Consider the following 22,096-nt stretch of genomic DNA (forward strand, 5'->3'; position numbering starts at 1 on the left):
CGCTGTCGAGTCCCTCAGCCCACGCGCGTTTTCTCGTTCACGCTGCCTCGTCCCCAGGCGCCGATTGGCCGGACGTTGAGGCGGTAAGGCGGGAAAACAGGGAGCGCGGGGATTGCCAGAACGCCAAGCGAACCGTGCACGTCAGTCCCACAACACCAAGCGAACCGTGCACGACCAAGGACGAGGACGCCTGGGGACGAGACAGTCGTTCACGTGCGCCGCTCCAACTCGCGCCCTGTTACTCGAGCGCTAACTAGAAAACTACGCAGGTTATATCAATTGCACTGTGATTAATCCTTGCAGAGAGTGATTTATCTTGTGGGCTGCGTTTTTCGGCAGCCTTTGAACAACTGACCGCGGCGAACTTGATCATAAAAGGAACTTTGTTGTCTCGCGCGCGACCATAAGCCCGCTTTGTTTACGTTTGGTCGCGTGTAAATTCCCCAAAAAATTGGGTAATAGGTATAGCAACAGGACATTATTTCAGTAAAAGACAGTTTGACGGTTTATTAAAATAACATAAGTGTTAAAAATTGAACTGCAACCAGGATGAGACATATTAAAAGTGTAAAATAGCGTTCTCTGGTTTAAAAAGTTTTTACATTCGTCAAAGGCTATAGTAAAATAGCCGAAAGCTCATATTTTTTCTTAACTTTTTAAACCAGAGAACGCTATTTTACACTTTTAAAACATAAGTGTTATTTTCTGATTTTTTTTTCACAAAAGAATTTTCATTTCAAATTGTTCTAGTTTCCTTCCAATACCCTTGCATCATCCTATTATAAAATTAATATAAGTATTTTAATCTCATAGTATATACATTTCCAATTCGTATATCATTTAACGCCCGGGCGAAGCGGTGATGAGAGTTGATGAGAGTTGACTCTCGTGAGAGTTTTCGTCAACTCGACTATTATCAACTCGGGCCAAACGAGAACGAGATTCCGTCATACTCTCATCGACGTTCACGAAATATTTGAGCACGTTCAGTCTACATCCTCGTTTGGCCGGGCATTACAGTGAGTCACGCTATTGTGTATAAAGTCAGAGAACGTCATAACTCATGTTTTATAATTATAAAAGTGAAAAACTATTTTTTAAACTTGACGTCATCCTTGGGTGGTGACAGTATTTTTCGCTGTGTGTCGTCGAAAAGTTTGTGCATACATTCGTGATCAACAGGTCGAATCAGTAAAATATTGTCATCATCCTTACATGAATTGTCATTATACATCATAAACGTCGAACTCGAAATCGGCTCAACGCCGATATCAGCGGCCAACATTCCTATATAAGCATCGTCAATTTTCAGAGGTTTCACAACATCGAACATTTGGGTAAACTTTTGCACTAGATCTTTCGAAAGCACATACCCGCCTCCGGATATGTAATCCTTGTAGAAGTTGGCCGGGTGATCTTCTTCTGAAACTCCGTAATAGCCTGTACGAAGAACGGGACTTCCGTGCATTAGATGCCCGAAATAAAATTCGGTATTCAACGTGCCAGTGCCGCTAAGGAAGTCAATAAGCCCTCGAGTATTTACAAAGACATCGTCGTCGGTTTTCAGCAAATATTGAAAGCCACTACAGTACTTGGCAGCCCATTCGAAGCCGGACTGTATCTTGAACACTTTATTAGCGAAGGTTTCTTTGTAATCGCCCTGAATGATGTCGCCAAATATCTGAGCTTCGCGCGAGATGCGATCCGAAATAGAAACATCTTGTCCTTCGCCAATAAGAAATACTGTCTTCCATTTCCGGTGCAAAGCGTTATCGGTTCCCCAAGTATGGCGAATAACCATTCGATTTTGGTAGGCTTCGGCAGAACTTGCGACTAGTATCACGAGAAAGAAACGCTGTTCGCACTTTGTACGGGTTAGTAAGCGGGTCCGATGTTTACGAACTTCGTGCCAAGAATCCGAGAAGCCGTCATCGTCGGCATGTTTGTTTTCGAACTCCGCGTTGTTGTGTCGCTTGACTTGTTTCGCATGAGTAGTTTCCACCAAAATGTTCGCAGACCCAGAAAAACGTTTCCCGATCTGACCTTCCTCCTGGAGTTTAGTCTTCATAGTCTCAACATAATTTGTTAGCCCTTGACTCGTAAGCCACAACGAGACACACAACATCGACAAAGAAACGGTTATGCATAGAAATATGCATGATGTCGTTGTTACCGAAAACGGACATTTCGCCAAAGACTTCATCGTGCTTGTCGGTTTCAGTCAACCGAAACGAACAACTCTTCCTTGCACGGGTCCTCGCTGATTCAAATCAAAATCGTTTCCTTCGTTTTCGGTATTCCACGATTTCTGACACGTCAACCGTCACGAATTGAGTTGTAACGTGATATTTTGAGAGTATTTGTTATTGTTTAACCAATATTAAAATTCTGCTGACAAGCTTTCTCGCGAGCATCTCTTCAGTTATGTTCTGACATTTTATTTTATTTATTTTTTCAGCTGTGAATGATAATTGAAGTTCGAAGGTTAAAGAAACAGTGAAATCTCCGCGCGATCGCATTCGCTAAAATCACTCCGGTCGGGATTGGAAGTGATTAAAAAAAGATCAGATCATAAAGTTTCGCCATGAGTTTTTGATTAGCAGCCGACACAACTTTTAAAAATTTTCAAACTTGAACCATATGTGGGGTTCCACCGCGGTCAAACGACAGAAATATGCAAAAAATAAGAAAAGTACTGCAAAGATAAGTTTTTAATTTTCACAGTTCAAAGTTCGAAACATAACCGGTATCCTAAGGGTTTAATGTGAGGTGTTTTTTGCATTTGCGTGACCTTGCCGTTATGTCGTTATGTCGCAAGTGTGAACCAGGCCTAAGTCTTTTGGAGCTTTACTAAAAAAGTTCTACGTGTTTGAAAATAGCGATATGCGGACTTGTCGGCGCCATTTGTCAAAGCACCTTTGGTTCGGATGCGAAACATTTAAAAAGTAAAAACACTTGTTTACCTGAGGGAATGGGATAATTATGCTTTCACTCGGCAACTATTTTTATATATCCTTGCTCGTAATAACACTTCAATTTGAACAAAAAACGGCGAAAATGGAAAGAAAACCTGCCTGAGACGTTTGACCGCGGTGAAATGTAGGGTTTCCATTTTTTAGAAAATGAAAATGTTTTCACTGTAGCTAGAATATGAAAAGCCGGGAAAAATCTTGTTAAAAAATAATTTTTAGCACTTGCTCATCAAAGCACAGTACTATTGTATTATCTTCGGAATTAGCATCATATCATTTCCTGTTAACGCGGTGGGCGCATGCCGCCGACATGGCTGTATTACCCAGGAATCGCTTTCGGTCACGGATAAGGAAATTACAGGTTTGCAAACATAGCTCAGTGGCGGATCTAGGGGAGGGACACGGGGGGAGGGGGGGGGAGGGAGAGAGGCTCCCACCTTATGTCAGACCAAACTTTTCCTGAAGGGCCGAGGAAAATTATGCTCTAGAGTGGCCCCGCCTCTATTCCAGGGTCTGGATGATCGGGCCCCCCACTCATCTGAAGGTCTGGATCCGTCAACAAGCGTCAAATTTTCGCGCCCTTTTACCGCACTCGACCCAGTCTACCAAATAGGCATCCGACCGTCGTAGTCAACCGTAGTCGACTATCTTAAAGTCCCTATTGTTACGGTAGGAGAGATTGCTGCAAATGTACACTTTTGGATTCGAACTATTCTTTTTCATTAAAATTTGGAGGCAAAGATGTGGGTTTTTTTTCTTGTTGTCTTATGAAGAAGAAAACGGGCATTTTTGGATTTGTACAGAACAAACGACCATATGCAAAGGAAATCTAGACCTGCAGTCAGTTAGTTGTTTTAAAGCTATGAAAAGTTTTAAAGCTATGAAAAGTATCACTTTGCCATTACAAGGGATCATCACTATCATGAGGGTCTCAAGGGGATTTACCGTAAGCTGAAAAACGGCCAAAAATTTAGCCGTTAGGTGTAAAAATTAGAAAGTTTTAACCGTTAGCCGTAAAATACGTTAACCGTAAAAAATCGGGCAATAATTTTAAATAAAACAGATCGATTAGGTCACTTCATCGCCCCATAATGGTCCTAAGAAATTAATTTTTAACTTTTAAAAAATTTGTAACTTCTGTCAACCGTAATGGTAAAAAAATTACCGTTAGCCGTAAAACAGCCAAAATTTTACCCGTTAACCGTAAAAGCCACAACCCCATTGAGACCCTCTATCATGTGTCCAGATTTGTGAAAGCTGCAGATTTTTTTAATCACTGTTGGTGTTTTTCGTACAAATCTGTACGATTGGGCATTAAAGGGTTATGCACCTATCATTGTTAAGCCGCTGGCTGGTGAGAGGGGGAGGCCGGGCATATAGGCAGGGGATTTGACAGCCATTGTTTGCCTGTATCGGGGACTTTTGACTGTTTTTAACAATTCTTACAACATTTTATTGAAGTTAGTGACTCTTTTGAACATTCACAAATGTTCTGGGGTTGGGCATGTGAACAGAAAGTCTCAGCTAAGTTTAAATGCCTGTCCTATGTGCAGTCTCCCCCTTCTGCGGCTTAACATTGATAGGAGCATTAAAACTGTACATGTTTAATAGAATTCAAACGCACACATGTTTTAATTGAATCACAGTTGCAAGTACAGGACCAGATGAACTAAAACGTCTAATTTAGGCAACGATTACGTCCTCGACGTTTTCCAGGTGTACAATCACGTGTTTGTTCGTTCTTCGCCAGTGCGACCAATAACGTGAAAAATAAACATTCATTGTCAGTCCTATAGAAAAGGCGAAGAAGAACGGTAATCCAGTGGCGATACCAGCAATCCCTAAACTCACTGTAGTGTGGCAGGTTGGCTCCTGTTTGTAATAGCTGACGAGAATGGCGATCCCAGTGAGTTGAACGCAGAACATTCCAAAAAACACCACTGTAAACACCAACATGGCAATGTCGTTTGGAGGCATCGGAGGACATTGCCACTAGAAAAAAATGAAAATAAAACTAGTGATGAGATATAAAAATCCTGAGGCGGCGCGGAGGAGCGTGGGGCGAGGGGGTCGTTGAACTTCCTGGTTCCCGCCGCTGTACCTTTTCCATTAAGGCGGGGGTTTACCTGAAGCTAATTAAGGCCGTTTTTACATCGCTTAATTATAACATGAAATTAACGGAAATATCTCGTTAATTCGCGTTTCAAGGAATCTAAAAACCTCAGCTTATTACATATATCCATGTTTTGCGGTGTTTTGAAAATTTTCGGGTCACTTTGGGGATGTTTGGGAGGAGATAGTTTGTCTTGAAGGATAAGTAAAATTTAGTGAAAGAAGAAATATTGGAGATTTAATGTGATTTTAATATTAGTATTTAAAGTTAAAAATTGATAGACGGATACGAGACAGTCCCCTACAGTACAGACAACCTGGAGTGCTCTTGCATGAGGTTCTGGTGGTGTTTCAATTTTTTTTTTTCTTCAATCCCTTCCTTAAACCTTTTAAAATTTCATTCAAATTCAAGTAGAACCCCACCTTAATGTTAAAGCTTGCAAAATGTCGCAAACATTTTTCTCCGCATTTCTCGAGTCCCATCGCCTTGGGAAGCCCGCTTTCCGCCCTCTCTTTTCCCGCCTTCCGGAGATTTCCCGCCAAGATTTACGTCCGCTTCCTGCCTGTTTACCCGGCACAATCCGATACCAAACAATTGCAAGAAAGTGATTGATGGAAAAATCTTAGAAAATTCAACCTTGTCGCTTGTTTGCAATAAATTTTGGGGCGTCATAACCACTTTCAGTCAAAGGACGTCATAAAACAAGCGACCACCCAAAGTAACTTTACAATAGCGCGTTATACGCGTCTTTGTTCTTAGGCCAGAATTAGCGCTTTAAGGTGGCCCGCGGGCATTTATGAGGCTGACAGTTCCCTTTTTGAAGCGCGTTTTAAAACGCGAAAACGTGAAGCAACGCCTCTCTTCGAAAACAACAGTATAATTTCATTCGAAATTCGGGGTTTACAAAGCGACCAAATCTTGGAAAGTAAATGTACCTGACTTTCCGACCGAAATTCTTCAAACCGTATGATAGGAATACGCTGAAACTCGGCACAAATCTTTGCAATATCCTGTTCTAGCTGCAGCTTTAAAAAAATGAAAAACAAATCGACAAATTTTCCGCAATTCTAAATAACGTCATTTGTTTGATATTTTCAAAAATTCAACTGAAAACCATCCATCGTTATTGACTGCTAACATTTGATGTATATACACGATCTTTTTAACTTTTACACACACGATTAAGGTGACATCAGACTTAAAACTGGCTGGTACTGGGTTAGTATAAGTATCAAATTTATGCGACGGTCAAGTCAGACGCATAACACAACAGTTTTTAAAGGCAAAATAAAGATGTCGCTCGTTCAGGAGTTCTACGGAGTGGATTTTCCTGTAAGTTGTTGTGAGTAAACTTCAACTGTTTGGCAGCGTTTTGGGGTAATTACAGAAAAATTCACCGTGGCATTTTCAAAATAATCGCATTTTATAAAAAACGAAGGCTTCCAAAAATCGCTCATAACTTTAACAAATCGCGTTTGATCGCCATAAAATTTATCATTTTATATAATTTAAGCATTATTTTTTCAGATTCTCAAAAATCTAAGCAATCGCTTCACGTTTTCCCGTTTTAAAACGCGCTTAAAAAAGGGAACTGTCAGCCTCATAAATACCCGTGGGCCACCTTAAAATAGCAAAACTAAGAAATAAAAAAAAAATTCATGTCTGCAAGAATCAAGTTTAAATTCAATGGAAATTACCTGTCTGATCGGTTTGAAAATTCTTCTTGTGCGGAAATGAAAATGACAGATAGGGCATCTGTCGCTATGTACTGCACTCAGCCATGTCTCCAAACATGACTTATGTACCTCGCCCATAGTTCCTTTACACCAGCAGACTCTTTGTAAGGATTCGTTTTGTTTTCCGCCGGTGTTGTGACAGATCCGGCACATTGGAAGATTGTCATCCTCTAACGAAATAGAGCTAAAAGAGCAGGAGACCGGGAGTATCGCTGGAGTTTGTGACTCTTCCGACATCGCGGCAGCTAAATTCACTACGAGATAAACGTTTTCTCTAGCAAAAGCGAAAACAACAGAGAAACGTCACAAACGATTCCATTCATGGTTGCCCTGACCACCTTAGGCGCGCGCGCCCTCACTTCGAGATCCCCGACTGTTAGTTGTGAAGGCGTATAAAAAATATGACGAAGATAACAAAACTTTCTGGGAGAAGCGCTGTTTTTCTCAGACTAGCTGTCACAGTAGGTTAGGTGCGCGCTCCTATAACATGCATTCCTTTTAACAGCCGACATCTTAATAATGGAGAAATTGGATAAGATTTATCTAGAGGATATATACTAGTTGAAATTATCGACGGAAAATGTACTTTTCAGCTCGGTTCGTGTACCCATTTCACCGACTTTTAATAATTAGAAAATTCCTAATACCGGAACAATATTCTCATTTTCTCTTAACATACGAAATTCGCAGAATTTAAAAACGGGATGCTTCGGGAGGAAAAGTACTTTGAGTTAAGTTAAACTTTCCAGCCAATTCACTTCTATAACATAACACTTGCCTTTCCAAAATATTCCTCCTTGTTCAAGAAATTGTTATAAGACAGTATTTTGAGAATGAAGGTTTAACTAAAACACTCAGCACAACAAAAGAATATTTTTTTTTTACTGCTTTATTCACATGTGTTTTGTACAAATAGAAAACTATATTGTAATTCATCTCCATATTTTAAGACCATAATTTGCAGTCTGGATATAGCTTCATCGCTGAATCGATTTTATTTTGACATTTTGAGGCGCTTGGCACCAACAGCTGAAAAAGAAAACGAAATACAGTAAAAACCCGCGTGTAAGAACCTAGGGATTTAAGAACCTTCTGGCAGAAATTTGCTTTTTTAATACCCCAAAATATAAGAACCTGTTTAGCCGAAGAAATTCCAACAGGTTCTCATATGTGGGGTATATTTTTCCAGTTACCAAAAACCAAAACGATACTGCAGTACTGTATCATTGATCAATTAATGTTGTTGGACTTTTGGCAACATGGGTACATTAATAAATATTGTATAATGAAGAACAGACCAGTTTTTCTACTTTTTCTGATAATCAACAACAGTGTCCACTCTGTAGAAATTAAGAACCTAACTGAATTAAGAACCTACTTAGCCTCAACTGCCAATAGGTACCCCATAATACAAGAACCTGTTTTGCCAAACTCTGAAAAAAGTAGGTTCTTACACGCGGGTTTTTACTGTACCGTAACGGAAGAGTTGTGTTTTAAAAGCTTCCGAAGGGCTGATTTCTTTTTATGACCTTTTGAGGAGGAGGGGGTTGGGGGGAGGGCGGCTTATTTAAGACGGGGGACTTCTTTCAAATTGTGTTAGTTAGAGTACATATAAAAGAAATAAAGTGGAATTTGCAATGTTTTAGTGCTGTTTGATAATACATTTTCATAAATTACATGTAGCAACAATAATATGTAATTGTGGTGGATGAATAACTTTAAAAGCATAAATTTGCCTTGTTTTTTTGTTCATTAATTGTTGTAATTTACCATCAAGGGGAGAGGAGGCTAAATAGAGGAGGGGGGAGCAACCCACCGAGTTAAGACCATTTTAGTCGCCATGGCGACTGAATTGGAACTGAAAAAAGGAAACTGAGAAGAAGGATTGAAAGCGTGAGCTTAATTTGTCGACTAAAATTTTTCACTAGCAACCAAACTTGAGCAGTAAGGAAAAAAACCCTTGGTTGGGGGGGGGGGGGTAATGAAAAAACTGAGCTTCCAACGGGGGGCTTATTAGGGAAGCAGGGTAAAAAAGAGAGGGAATGACCAAACCAGATGATAGAGCTTTTACGGTACTCAGTGTGTGTAGCTACAAGTAAGTGTTCAGAGAGGTAGGAGAAAAAAAGCACAATACATAAAGTTGCCGAAGTTGTTATTATACAAGGGTCTAGTTGGGACTGAAAGGCATGGTTATAAAATCGGAACTTGCAACGAAAGAAAGGAAGCATCAGCGTGCCATACCAGTCACATAGCAGACTTCAACATTTGCTCCAAGTGATGCTAACACATCAAGCCAGATTTGCTGCTTGGTAGAGAGCTTGTCACCAGGCCCCTTGACTTCAGCAATCTGACCAAATGATATAAAAAAATAAATGACGTTTTGTTTGCTTGTCTACATGTATCGAACAACTAAGTTAATCTCTGAGGTCATTTTTGGTTTTTTGGTAGAGGAGAATTTCCAGTGGTAAAATTCCAAAAAAATATTCTCAAAATACCAAAACGAAGGATGAACCAGCTGAAACATAGTTTATTTTACAGTGGCTCTGTCCTGTGGAATAGTCTGCCTCAAAAAAATTCCTAGTCCTGAATAGTAAAAAAGTGGGTCAAGAAAGCTTTAACTTGTCTTTTTTTCTGTCTTTTGCCCATTGGCTCCCACATAGTATCATGTCAACTCAGCCTCCTCCTCAGGCGCCTCGATTTTCGCTGTAACAAAGCGAGAACAAAGCGAGCGCGGTGACCCCCAAAACAAAAAAAAGGCGTCTGGGTACGAGGCAGATGTCAACTGGTGTTACTTCTTTTAATACTGAGTGATGATTTTTCTGTGATTTTAATAGAAAACCTGGATTGACTGTACCAAGTTAACATTTCGACAACATTGGACAAATGAATCACACATCACATTATATTACCATGTAATCCAGAGTAGAGGAATTCCAAACCACCAGGTCAGGCAAACCAGATCGATGATAGCGATAACCTTGAGCAAAACGAGTGAATATGCCTGACAAAACCTCGCCACCCAGACATGCTACAAGTTGCTGAAAAAAAAAAGATAAAATTTTTACTGAAAAAACATTGTCAGGGGTACAAATATACATGTAAAACTCTAATGCACATAGACTGCATAGCAATGATTGAACATATAACAGTGTAAGTAAATGTTCGTGAATTTGTTATAATAATTACCTAATCAGCGGGCAGTTAATAACTTAAAGTAACAACTATAAACAAGAATGGCTGTAAAGCACCTCTTTACAGTCTGTAGGTGGTAATTTATAAAATCATTTTCCTATAATTTATACAATCGAAACAATATTCCCTAGCATTATTGATACAAAAGGCGTGCAGAGCTGCAATGTATGCAGAGGGTTTGTACAAGTAGCTATTTTAGCCCTTTGCACGCATTGCAGACCTAAGGAACTGCATGTACAAGCAGAATCTCACACACCTTTGCTTGTTCTACATCTGTGAACCGATCCCAGCTGAGGCCTGCACAAAGCTGCCCTTCGTTATCATTCCAAGTCTCGGAGAGCATTGCCTGAAGTTTCTGAGAGGAAGAACATTAAGAAACAATCACACTTACAGGATGATATGGATAGACTAGCATTAAAATTAAGGTCATTCCACTCAGAAACAAAACCTGCACTGAGATTTTTGTCAAGTTGGTCCACATTTAGTCTACAGAAAGAAAGTTACTACTCAGTTCAAAACAGCAGAAAAAATTTTAGGTAACTGTACTCGTTTTTGAGAAAATGATGATTTTCCTCTCTGGCGAGGTCCAGTCTTGATGAAAAAGCCACCAATTTTTTAATGCGGGTGCGCTAATCAAACATGATATTATGCGCAGTAGGGATGCGCAATGCAATACTGGGGAATGAACTTAAAGGTGAACAGCATAATGCAAACAGGCACAACTGTTTACCTCAACTGGTGTTGTTGTGATCTCCTCCAATCTCCTGTCAATCATCTCCTTACGGCTGGTGTAAAATGAGTCAAAACACATGTCTAAAGGTGCAGCCTGAGAGCAAAACAGAATGATCAACTTTAAGATTTTTCTTACAATATGACTGAATTTTAAATCAGGCAGGTGACAAGAATTAAAAATAATTATCAACTGTAATAAAATTAATACAGTTGAATCCTTATTTCTCAAAACCTCGATTTCAAAAGCCTCCTGATAACTCATTAATTTTTATCAAAAGTAGCTTCTCCACTCAGTCAGCTGAACACTGTAATTTAACCCCCCTCCCCCCAATTTCTCAATCTCCTGATTTCTCAAACCCATTTTTTGTTTTCCTTGGAGGTTAAAAGAAATGGTGAGTACACTGTACATGTAACATAATGATTGATTTAGCACCTTCCTTTCAATAAATGCTTCCCTTTACTGTTGTGGTTTTCAGTGATACAACTTACATATGCAAACTCTGAAATTCAATCCTCAACCAAGAGTTTATGCTTTTCCGATCCATCAGTCATCTTTAGTTAGTGGACCTCTCAGGGAACAGAAGTTCACTTCAACTGGGTCAAAAGGTCACCTCTGTCAGTTGTGATGGTAGATTTCAATCAATTTTGTTTGTTTCTGTTTTTTGTGGTTCATTGGCTGTCACAATGATTGATGGCAGCGAAAAAAGTAATCATAAAAACGGGAATTCAAAAACATAAAGTTGGATTTTGAATTTCAGAGTTCGCATATCACTGAAAACTGGAATAAACACACCCCTTTTGAAGGTACTTTTGCAAATATACAGGTAAGCTAATTCCTCTTATTTCCAATAAGTGCACTTCATAATGTGCTTCCATCTAGTTGCAATGTGAGTGTCTAGCATACCAAATTCAGTTGGGTTTTTTAAATACCTGGAAAGGACTTCGAAAAACATCAGGAATGCCGCTTGCAAAGATAATGTCCCACATGAATAAGCAGTAGAGTGAGGAGAAGGTTGATCCTTCACCATGGATCCCCTGATCAAAACCCTGCTGCCGATAATAAGACAGCGCATACTCCTCCACTGCACAGAATGTTGTTGTACCATCAATCACTTGACCACCTTGATCAATTTCAGGGGCTATGAAGACACCAAGCTCGGCACATCTTGTCCCAGAAATTGTGATCTACGTTGATCAGGAAGCCAAAAAATATATATATATATATAAAGAAGGCAAGTCATATGCGATATTATGTGCAATCTAGTCTACAATTAGTCCCTCACTTATCTCACAATCAGTAAATGATCATCATACATGTACATTAATACTTTATTTGTCCCAAAAGGGCTTTTTAGAATAAAGGTACAAATAAATGAGTATCAAAAAAGTAAAACTTGTGTTCAATTAGTGTAAAAGAAGTTAAGTGTTCCAGTCCCAAGAAAAATTAGGATTAATAACTCATGCACGTACAAGCATGACCTACTTGTAGATGTTGTGGTTTAATTTTTTCCTTGGTTTAATTTTTTTCAAACCAGTTTGATTTTTACTACCCTTTGTTTTAGATTGTGTTAATGAGTATGAGACAATGAAAAATAAAAATCAAACTGGTTTGAAAAATTTTAAACCAGAGATAAATTTAAACCACAACATAGACATAGTGGGAACTTTGTTGTTGCTATTGCCGAGATTTAGACCCGCCCTTGCATTTTTGTTAATTTTGACGTTATTGTTCTTTTGTTTAATAATATTGCCACGAAATTAAATACAAAATACAAGATTTCCGCAAAATCGCGAAATTTAAGTGTCGCGAAATATGCGCCCCTCAAAATCGCGAAATTAATGGTCGCAAAAATATCATGTAATAACTGAGGTAGATAGATCTGTAGCATATGGGATTTTCTTGTTGTCCATTTGCAATATCAGTAAGCCTGGCACACATCTAGTCATGCGATACAAAAACAATGTAGTATGTACATGTACTTAATTATTTGATGCTTACACTTTTCGATGGGCATGGTTCTTCCAACTCAAGATCTGCAAAATCTTCACATTTTTTCTTCTTTCCTTTTTTAAATGCAGGTGAAGAGAGGATGCGTTTGGCTCTTTGTATCAGTGAAAGGCGACGCCCAAACCGAACATGTGGGTCTGACAGGGCTTGTTTGATAACCACCATGGCCTTTACAAAAGAAATTATTTCAACTACTGTCAATAGTAGCAAAGTGTACATGTAATAGCTGAAATTTCAGTATGCCAACATAAGGTTTATATACATTGAAATTCTGGTAAAAGTTCCATGAACATGAAATTTTTTTCCAATTAGAACTCAATCTGAAAGTGCTACAAGAACAGTACTATTGACACAAAATCATTCTGGACAATGCCTGAGTGAGCATCAGTATCTCACACAAAACAATAGAAATCTCACATGTACATATAAGGGACAGGGTCAATTACAAAACTTGTCATTGCCCCATGATGCACAGGGCAACTGCCAAATTAATTGACACCATTGTAAAGATTAAATAAATATAAACATGACCAAGATTTAAAAAATCTGATGACCAAACAGGTAGATGAGATACAAGAAAAACCTAAGCTTTTAAACAGTATTAATTGGTACCTTTTCAGGTTGTTTTAAGTGCTGATGCAAATTCAATGCAAGCCTGTCATACCAGCGTCCACGTGAATCAAAACAAAACACATCTTGTTGAAGCAGAGTTTCCAGCTGCTTAACAGCTTCATCATATTGCCGCCACTTCTGCAAGACTTCCACTCCATAATAGCACATCTTAGTGATGGCCCACTCTGCAGTAAAGCATCGCAGGTGTTCTGGGAGGAGAGCAGCTGGGATTTTTGAACCAGTCTTCAGGCTAGCAAGAATGTCATCAAATTTCTTTGATGCTTCAGGGTAGTAGCTGTATGCTTGCTCAAAACTGTTGTTTTCTAGTGCCACAAGCATCTCGTGCTTTTGCTGATAAGCTTCGGCAAATGCAATGAGACTGTCGCGGGAATGGAACACTGGTGTTGGTCTGTCAATCACATATGCTGGGTAGACTACCTTGCCAATGTTAGCAAGGTAGAGTGTTGACCTTAATACGCACATTTTAGATTAAAAAAAAATAGAGAATTAGTAAGGGATGAATGACATAAAGCCATAACCACTATTATTGCTGTTTTGTAACATTATGTTTATGTTAAAGGTGAAAGTCTGAATTTGGGCTTATCCAATTAACTAGGAAAATTACTTCTGCAGAGATTGAGTAAAAGTGATACCTTTTTTGGTCAACGATAGACATAGACATAGACATAGACATAGACATAGTTTATTTAACCACGAAGAGCTCAGGAGCCGTAGCTCGTTAAAACGCTCTCGTGAAATAAAAAAGGTCTAAAAATTACAAATAAAAGACGGTTAAAAGGTAAAAAGTGTATATGTACAAAATTGTGATTATGATATGAATAAATAGAAATCTATATAAATATAATTCTAGTTAAAAGGTAATTACAATTTCAATTAAAAAGGTATCTAAAATTACAATAAAAAGTTCATTAAAAAATTACAATTTTAATTGATGATGACGTGAAAAGCGGAACAAAGGGCAACGTTCGCCACAGCTGGTTTTGGCCAGCACAGGAGCCAATGGGGTAATACTTACAGTTGCTGTGTCTGTCCACTGTTTGCAGTATCTTCATCATCTGGTATGGCATTCATGGTAAACAACAACAGAAGTCGGCAATACACTTCTCTGGGATCAGCAGCGAGTCTGACACAACACCCAAGCACCTGCTTAGCTCTGGCAGTAATAAAAATTAAAAAAAGAAAACAAGATGAACAAGATAATGAGTTTCAAAGTGAAGTAATCATTGTAGCTGGAAAACAACTCAATCAGTTTGACTGAACAAAGAAAACAGGTAAATGCCAAAAGTAAGTTCTGATATAGTTTAATACCCATGATGACACAAGGTGACAAAACTTTTAACAGCTCAACATTTAACCCTAGAGAGACCATTTTGCTCTTTGTTATGTACCTTTCTTAGACTGTAAATTTGGAAAGTTATATTCTACTGCATTTATGTACACGTACTCAACCCTCCAAGTTAAGACCATTTTAGTCGCCATGGCGACTAAAAATTTTGGAGCTGGCGACTAAATTGGAACTGAAGTCGCCAGATTGGCGACGTAAATTGAAAAGAAGGGTTTAAAGCGTGAGCTTAATTTGGCGACTAAAATTTTTTTTACAGGCGACCAAACTTGAGCAGTTGGTGGCCAAATGGCCACTTAGGAAAAAAATAAACTTGAAGGGATGGTACTACAGTGAAATCCTGATTTCTTGAATCCTCGATTTCTCAAACCTTCTGATAACTTGAACCAAACGTCATTTCCCTTTGATTTACTTTGTCAAACACTGCAATTTTTCCTCGATTTCTCAAACCTTCTGATAACTTGAACCAAACGTCATTTCCCTTTGATTTACTTTGTCAAACACTGCAATTTTTCCTCAATTTCTCAAACTCCTGACTTCTTGTACCAATTTTTTTTTCCTTGGAAGTTTGAAAAGTCAGAATTCCACTGTATAATTATGTAGGCTACATGGTGGTCTTGTGGTTATATTTTCCTTTAGTTGATAATTAATTAATTAATTGGTAGGACGTTTTGTGTTGTTATCTAAGTACATAAGAGTGTATCCATAAGAGGACCAGGCAACATGTGATACAGCTCATATCACCGATTGCGCCCAAACTTAGCATAAATGTTGGGTATGGTGAGCTATTTACTGTGACAAAACATCAGCTCAAAATATTTTATTCCCTTCAAGTTATGGCACCTTTTGCAAAAATGGCCATTTTTCACTAATTTATGCATATTTAATTAGCTGACTTTGATTGACCAGTTCCACAAGAAAAAAAGACTTCTGAAAATAAAATTCACTGCATTATATTCTGTGGTTATTAGGCTTTAAGTACAATAATTCACTTTAACCGTCAAATTTGATTTCTTCTCCTCAAACGGTCTTTTGGAAGGTACACATTTCGTACTGTTGGAAATAGCCTTTAACTAGTGCCCAATATCTCCCATGAGCAACAACTTATATACATTATTCCTACATGGGTAATGAAATCCATCATTAAACTTCACAAAAATGCCACAAAATGTCTGGGGACTTCAATGTTCTATTAGTATTGAGGAACTAAACACACGTGACTTAACGATTTCTTGCTATTTCATCAAAATTCACCGAAACACAGAAGCCATTTATTTGCCTCAATTTGGCACAACATCGGTACGAAATAGCTAATCAAGCATAAATTTATAGATAACAATCAAAATATTGGCGAAGATTGGCAGTTAGGGCATTTTTCGGAGCGTTTTCAGAGCCATATAATTCGGCAATGTTGTGATAGTAAATGTAAAAATAGCAGCGAAAGATTTTCTTCAAAAGCTCGCTCAATTCAACATTTAGGCATATCAAAGTTAAGAAACAAGAAAGTAATACTACATACATGCCACTTATCGACACACAGATGCTTTCTTTTGAAGAATTTGTTCTTCCTCGCTGCACTTCGATCCTTCGATCGATCTCAATTGACATGTACTGTTACTTTGAGGCGCGATGAACTTAGCCAATACATCGTGGTTCATTCTTCGTGAAAGGTGTAAACAGGTTGTCAATAAAGTCATTCAAAGAGCTGTTTAAAGTTCACGGAAGGACACTTGTCTCAGCCAGTTTGAATGAAATAAATTTAACTGGAAAATAAACAGCCGCCATGTTGTATTTGTACCTTTGAGCCTGCCGTTTCAGTCAGCGGTAAAGCCGTACACTTGGGCAAGTACGTAGTGTAGTCATCATATAGTTGTTTGACTAAATCCTATATAGGGATATTCATAGAGGGGATACATAGCCTAGCCCTACACAGCTATACACGCCTATACATAGCCCAACACAGCTATACACAGCTATACACACGCGTGTTCATTTGCTTTTCCTCCACAAATGTTTGTTTTCGTCGGAATAAGTAGCGGATGGTGTTATCTACCCTCTGAACAACCGGGGCTTGATCTTAGCCTTATAAGTAGTGTGCGCTTCTTGTAAAAGTGAGAATTTTTTTCAACTTCTCCATTGAATTTTTTTGATAAATAGTTGAAGAGAAATACACTGGATGCAGTGTAATGTATGCGATGCAATCGGTTTTGATGCTCTGAAATTGAGCTGTGAAATGTCGGAAACCATTAAATAATTCTGTTCAAATCGTCTATATTATATTACACTTTGGCAGCTAGGAGACTGAATTTGTACCCACTCTCTTTTCGGGATCCCACAAAGTTCTCCATCTGTCCATTTACCGATAAACGTCATTACTGCAGTTTTATTAATTTGTTTTAGAAAAGGGCTTTTATGGGGACAAATTTTTCCTCCTGAATGCCCACATTGCAAGTGACGAATTGCGGCTTCAAATGATAATTTTCTTCATCACCGACTCAATTTAAGTGGCTATGTGAGTTACAAAGACGCGAATGCAGACTTTTGTAGAGAGCTTAAACCCCGCATTAAAACTAAACTTAGCTAATGTTTCAACCAGCAGAGGTAGTCTTCTGTCTTCTTCGAGGTCAACGCGAGGGAAACCCGTTTTATTCTTTGTTGTTTTCTCTCTCTACATTCACACCTTTATAGATATATGTATATATTTGCTGCGCCATATAGACTGCGTCGCTAAAGGCATTTCGTACGTGAATACTTTGTTCAGTTCAGCACAGACGCTCCCCCAACTAAAGCACTTGCGCAAGAAACGATTACAAAACCTACCTCGCTATCCACCGTATAGTGATTTATCCCGTGGTAAACGTTATTCTCCAATTTTGCTGAGTTATTCATTTTTTCCCATTTATGCCCCGGAGGTAGGGGAATTTGGTCAAAAAATGTAATCGTTATGCGCGGTATTAATCACTATTTCCGCCAGGGGAGGGGAATTTGAACAAGCAATAAAAAAATACAAATGTCTGGAAAGTAACTGGGAGACGTTCACATTTTGATTTGGTTAACTGTGTAGCGTCTTTTATGCTAAAAATAATTGTTTATGTTCCAAAATGACGCTAAATGGCGGTATAAAACTGCTCCGACGTTTCGGCAATACTGCCTTCTTCAGGGTGCCACCCCCAAAAAGGCCGTATTGCCGAGACGTCGGAGCAGTTTTATACCGCCATTTAGCGTCATTTTGGAACATAAACAATTATTTTTATTTGGTTGCCGTGCATGCCGACCGTTGAACAGAAAAACCAAGAACTCTGTTTCGATGAAAGTCAAATGGAACAGTATTTTTTCTGGAAAATCTCTTCGGAGATTGACGGAACGTCAGAAATTTTCTTACCATTTGTAAGGTTTCCCAGTTCTAGTCTCCCATCCTTCAGGTCTCCCACCAACGGAAAGAAATAACAGGAAACTGAGCTACAAATGGTAAGCGACATCTATTTCGGTTAGTTTGCTAATTTTGGAAAGAAGCCTTTCCATATTTCGCGGTAAACACGTCAAGCTGTAGCGGAGGAAATTGTTTTCCCTACGACAATTTGAAAATATTCTCATTTTCATCACAAACGCATCCAACGAACACTCGCGGAGGAAAAGCAAATGATCGCGCGTGTGGTCACGCGTGATGGACGCGTGATGCCCAGTGAACGGCCGTACCGCTGACTGAAACGGCAGGCTCAAAGGTAGAAATTCAACATGGCGGCTGTTTATTTTCCAGTTAAATTTATTTCATGCAAACTGGCTGAGACAAGTGTCCTTCCGTGAACTTTGAACAGCTCTTTGAATGACTTTATTGACATCCTGTTTACACCTTTCACGAAGGATGAACCACGATGGATTGACTAAGTTCAGCGCGCCTCAAAGCAACAGTACATGTCAATTGAGATCGATCGAAGAATCGAAGTGCAGCGAGGAAGAACAAATTCTTCAAAAGAAAGCATCTGTGTGTCGATAAGTGGCATGTATGTAGTATTACTTTCTTGTTTCTTAACTTTGATGTGCCTAAATGTTGAATTGAGCGAGCTTGTGAAGAAAATCTTTCGCTGCTATTTTTACATTTGCTATATCACAACATTGCCGAATTATATGGCTCTGAAAACGCTCCGAAAAATGTCCTAACTGCCTTTTCTTCGCCAATATTTTGATTGTTATCTATAGATTTATGCTTGATTAGCTATTTCGTACCGATTTTATGCCAAATTGAGGCAAATAAATGGCTTCTGTGTTTCGGTGAATTTTGATGAAATAGCAAGAAATCGTTAAGTCACGTGTGTTTAGTTCCTCAATACTAATAAAATATTGATGTCCCCAGACATTTTGTGGCATTTTTGTGAAGTTTAATGATGGACTTCATTACCCATGTAAGAATAATTTATATAAGTTGTTGCTCATGGGAGATATTGGGCACTAGTTAAAGGCTATTTCCAACAGTACGAAATGTGTACCTTCCAAAAGACCGTTTGAGGAGAAGAAATCAAATTTGACGGTTAAAGTGAATTATTGTACTTAAAGCCTAATAACCACAGAATATAGTGCAGTGAATTTTATTTTCAGAAGTCTTTTTTTCTTGTGGAACTGGTCAATCAAAGTCAGCTAATTAAATATGCATAAATTAGTGAAAAATGGCCATTTTTGCAAAAGGTGCCATAACTTGAAGGGAATAAAATATTTTGAGTTGATGTTTTACCACAGTAAATAGCTCACCATACCCAACATTTATGCTAAGTTTGGGCGAAATCGGTGATATGAGCTGTATCACCTGTTGCATGGTTCTGCCCTGTTCTCTCACGGGCACACTCATAAGGTACTTCATTCTTACACTTGAGATGTCAAGCTTTTTTTTTAATTCTTGCAGGGCTTTTGCCACCTAGTTGATGTGTATAATTATTTTGGTACCAGTGATGTTCGTTGTTAGAATAACATTCCTGTTGAGGGAGAGAGGAACCACATTGTTATATAATAATAAAATATGGTGGTATTGATGGTGTAGCATCTACAGGACCTGGTTTAGCATCCCAGCCATTTACTGATCTAAATAATTACTAAAATTTAGTTACATTGTATTGGTTCTTACTTTTTTAAAACAACACCTTTAAGGCTTCCAAAGAGTGTTTTCTGGTTTTCAGCATGGCTGACTATTGTTTCTATTGTGTCCTCCTTGGTTGCAGATTTTGAGGAAATATTAAGAGATTTCACCAAAAGTTTCAACTCTGGAGATGCTAGAAGGTTTAATGTCTCTCTGAGATCTGTGAGTTGACTTTGGTCTTCTAAAAAACCTGCACAGAAAACAGAGAAATACATGTACATCATTATTAACCAAAGTGAAATTTTTTAATCATATACAGTACAATTTACAAGTATATAACTCGAAACTGGGGCATGTAATAACTGCAATCACTTTAAGCAATTGCAAAGATGAACTGAGAAGTTTTTAACAAAAAATACAATTAACATGAAGTGCTATTGTACATAATACATCATACAATGTACCTACTGATATTCCCCCAGATGATGTGGGGGTCTCCCAGGAACCAAATCGCCTGGTCTACCAGTCTGGTTACCAAACGGATGACCTACATGTAGTCATTTGAACGGATGCATGTTTTCACCGAACAAGTGACCAAGTCATTCGAACTGACCAGTGTTTTAACCAAACGGATGACCAAGCCGTTTGAACAGATTGACATTTCTACTGGATGGGTGACCTACATTGTAAGCTGTTTGGACAAATTGGTGTTTCTACCGAATGGTTGACCAAGCCATCCAAACAAATTTATTCTTAACAGTTTGCGAACGGAAAAGGTAGGTAAAATTGGCAATCTCTTCAACATTGGACTGGGAGGAAGAGAGTGTTTTTCTCCAACATTTGAGTCCAAGGTTGTAGATGGAGATTACCTATTCTAAACATTCATTATTTGACTTTACCTTTCTGTACAAGAGAATTCAAACTTGGTGTCAGATTGCTGCTAATCCTTGGGTATTCCAACTTACTGCATCTAAACCAGCCGCGTTTACGTTGAAAAAGGCGAATATACAACTTCTGTTCCTCTGGTGACATTCCATTAAATGTATCAATGATCTTATTGTCTGGCTCATTAAACAACTGTCTGTCATCCTCATTTGACAAGACATTGCTCAGAACCAGTTTAAAATTGGCAAGGTAATATGGTTCATGATCTTTGTTTTCCTGTTCTTTGGAGTTCTCTAAATTCTCTTCAGCTTGGCTATTGTTAAGTTCTTCTTTTGTTGAACACTTTGACTGATCTGTTGATGCATTCATTTGTTTTGTTTGTAAAATACCATTTTCTTGAGTCAATACAGTTTCTTCTGTGCCAGCCATAGATTTAGCACAGGATTTTAGACTAGAGGAATCTTGCTTAGCATTGCTATCACTTACACCACCACTACAGTCATTTAAGGTGCCACAACTTTCTTTATTTCTGCCCATCCCATTTGACATTTTCTCCAAAGGGGCAACATCAGGGTCAAGAATTTTTGTAGTGTCTGAGGTCGATGAAGCTAGCAAGGGATCCATCTTTTCGTCCCTTGATTGTCGGCATTCAACATTAGATAAACAGTTTTTTGATTTGGCGGTTCTATCAGTGGACGTTACTAAAACCTTTTCTTTCTTGTCTTGGTGACAATTTGAATCAAGCAGTCCATTTGCTTTACAGATTGGTTTGCTTGAGCTGTTGCTATGTTGTCCAAAATGGCTTTCACTGTTGCTATGTTGTCCAAAATGGCTTTCACAGTTGTTGTCTAAATGTTGATTTATCTTGGAAAGTATAACAAGTTTTCCACACATCGGGCAAGAAACAGTCTTTGGGTTGCACGGTTTCTTGAACCACGTTGCTATACTCTTCTTTGCACTGTTATCATGAGTATAAAACGCATCAGATGACTCAGGAACTCTGTCAGAAAACTTGCCCTTTTTAACACTTTGAGAATCTTGTGCGTCAATAAGGTTCTCCTTCGATTCAACAGAAATCTCCTCTGAAGACATAACTGTATGTACTGTGCTTTCCTCTAAAACGCAAAACTCGCTGTTTATGTCTTCTCTATCAGTGATTCCTTTCTTGCGCTTTCGAGAAAGAGATAGTCTTGTCCCTTTTCGCTCCATTCAAAGACTTTGTAAAAACCACCTCAACACAGAAATGATTAACACACTGCGAAAGACGTGCAGAGCAAAAAAGACTTTAATAGTAATAGAAACGCAAACTTAGTAGAAATTGGACGTTGGCAGAAAGTTTAGATTGCTGCAAAGGACTGTAAAAATCGTAGTGTGAAGGGCGACATTCCCGCCACATTTCCGCCATTTTGAAAATGCGC

The 22,096-nt window shown here is 38.6% G+C and overlaps 3 protein-coding genes across 4 annotated transcripts; all 3 read right to left on the minus strand.

The window, feature by feature from the left end:
* Positions 1-387: 387 nt before the first annotated feature.
* LOC144663759 (beta-1,3-galactosyltransferase 1-like) lies at positions 388-2,309 on the minus strand. Its single transcript, XM_078524856.1, has one exon. The coding sequence runs from the start codon at positions 2,201-2,203 to the stop codon at positions 1,091-1,093; it is 1,113 nt and encodes a 370-aa protein (XP_078380982.1). The 5' UTR covers positions 2,204-2,309; the 3' UTR covers positions 388-1,090.
* On the minus strand, positions 2,300-22,085 carry LOC144651769 (fanconi-associated nuclease 1-like). 2 transcript variants are annotated; one of them, XM_078511873.1, is made up of 12 exons: positions 20,693-22,085; positions 19,842-20,043; positions 14,402-14,539; positions 13,366-13,834; positions 12,745-12,921; positions 11,676-11,930; positions 10,744-10,839; positions 10,270-10,368; positions 9,731-9,859; positions 9,063-9,168; positions 7,818-7,850; positions 2,300-2,309 (listed from the first exon to the last, which is right to left on the minus strand). In XM_078511873.1, coding segments are annotated over exons 1-12 (2,901 nt in total). In that variant the 5' UTR covers positions 21,888-22,085; the 3' UTR covers positions 2,300-2,307. The 2 variants fall into 2 exon arrangements, with proteins under 2 accessions (XP_078367999.1, XP_078367914.1); XM_078511788.1 differs by lacking the exon at positions 2,300-2,309 and having other exon boundaries at positions 7,735-7,850; positions 20,693-22,084.
* On the minus strand, positions 4,542-7,104 carry LOC144628484 (E3 ubiquitin-protein ligase MARCHF3-like). The gene is made up of 2 exons (XM_078486629.1): positions 6,783-7,104; positions 4,542-4,964 (listed from the first exon to the last, which is right to left on the minus strand). The coding sequence occupies exons 1-2, from the start codon at positions 7,056-7,058 to the stop codon at positions 4,656-4,658; spliced, it is 585 nt and encodes a 194-aa protein (XP_078342755.1). The 5' UTR covers positions 7,059-7,104; the 3' UTR covers positions 4,542-4,655.
* Positions 22,086-22,096: the final 11 nt, after the last annotated feature.

The sequence above is a fragment of the Oculina patagonica genome, chromosome 1, assembly GCF_052425735.1.
Source record: "Oculina patagonica isolate OP01 chromosome 1, crgOcupat, whole genome shotgun sequence".
NCBI lineage: Eukaryota > Metazoa > Cnidaria > Anthozoa > Scleractinia > Oculinidae > Oculina > Oculina patagonica.

Bases quoted from the DNA above. Each gene is read 5' to 3' on its own strand.
- LOC144663759 (XM_078524856.1), bottom strand. From the start codon at position 2,203: ATGAAGTCTTTGGCGAAATGTCCGTTTTCGGTAACAACGACATCATGC.
- LOC144628484 (XM_078486629.1), bottom strand. From the start codon at position 7,058: ATGTCGGAAGAGTCACAAACTCCAGCGATACTCCCGGTCTCCTGCTCT. The intron at 4,965-6,782 runs GTAATTTCCATT...ATTTTTTTCTAG, and splicing joins TTTTCAAACCGATCAGACAG to TGGCAATGTCCTCCGATGCC.
- LOC144651769 (XM_078511873.1), bottom strand. From the start codon at position 21,887: ATGGAGCGAAAAGGGACAAGACTATCTCTTTCTCGAAAGCGCAAGAAA. The intron at 12,922-13,365 runs GTACCAATTAAT...TCTTTTGTAAAG, and splicing joins ACTTAAAACAACCTGAAAAG to GCCATGGTGGTTATCAAACA. The intron at 10,369-10,743 runs GTAAACAGTTGT...TCTTCCTCTCAG, and splicing joins TCACAACAACACCAGTTGAG to AAACTTCAGGCAATGCTCTC.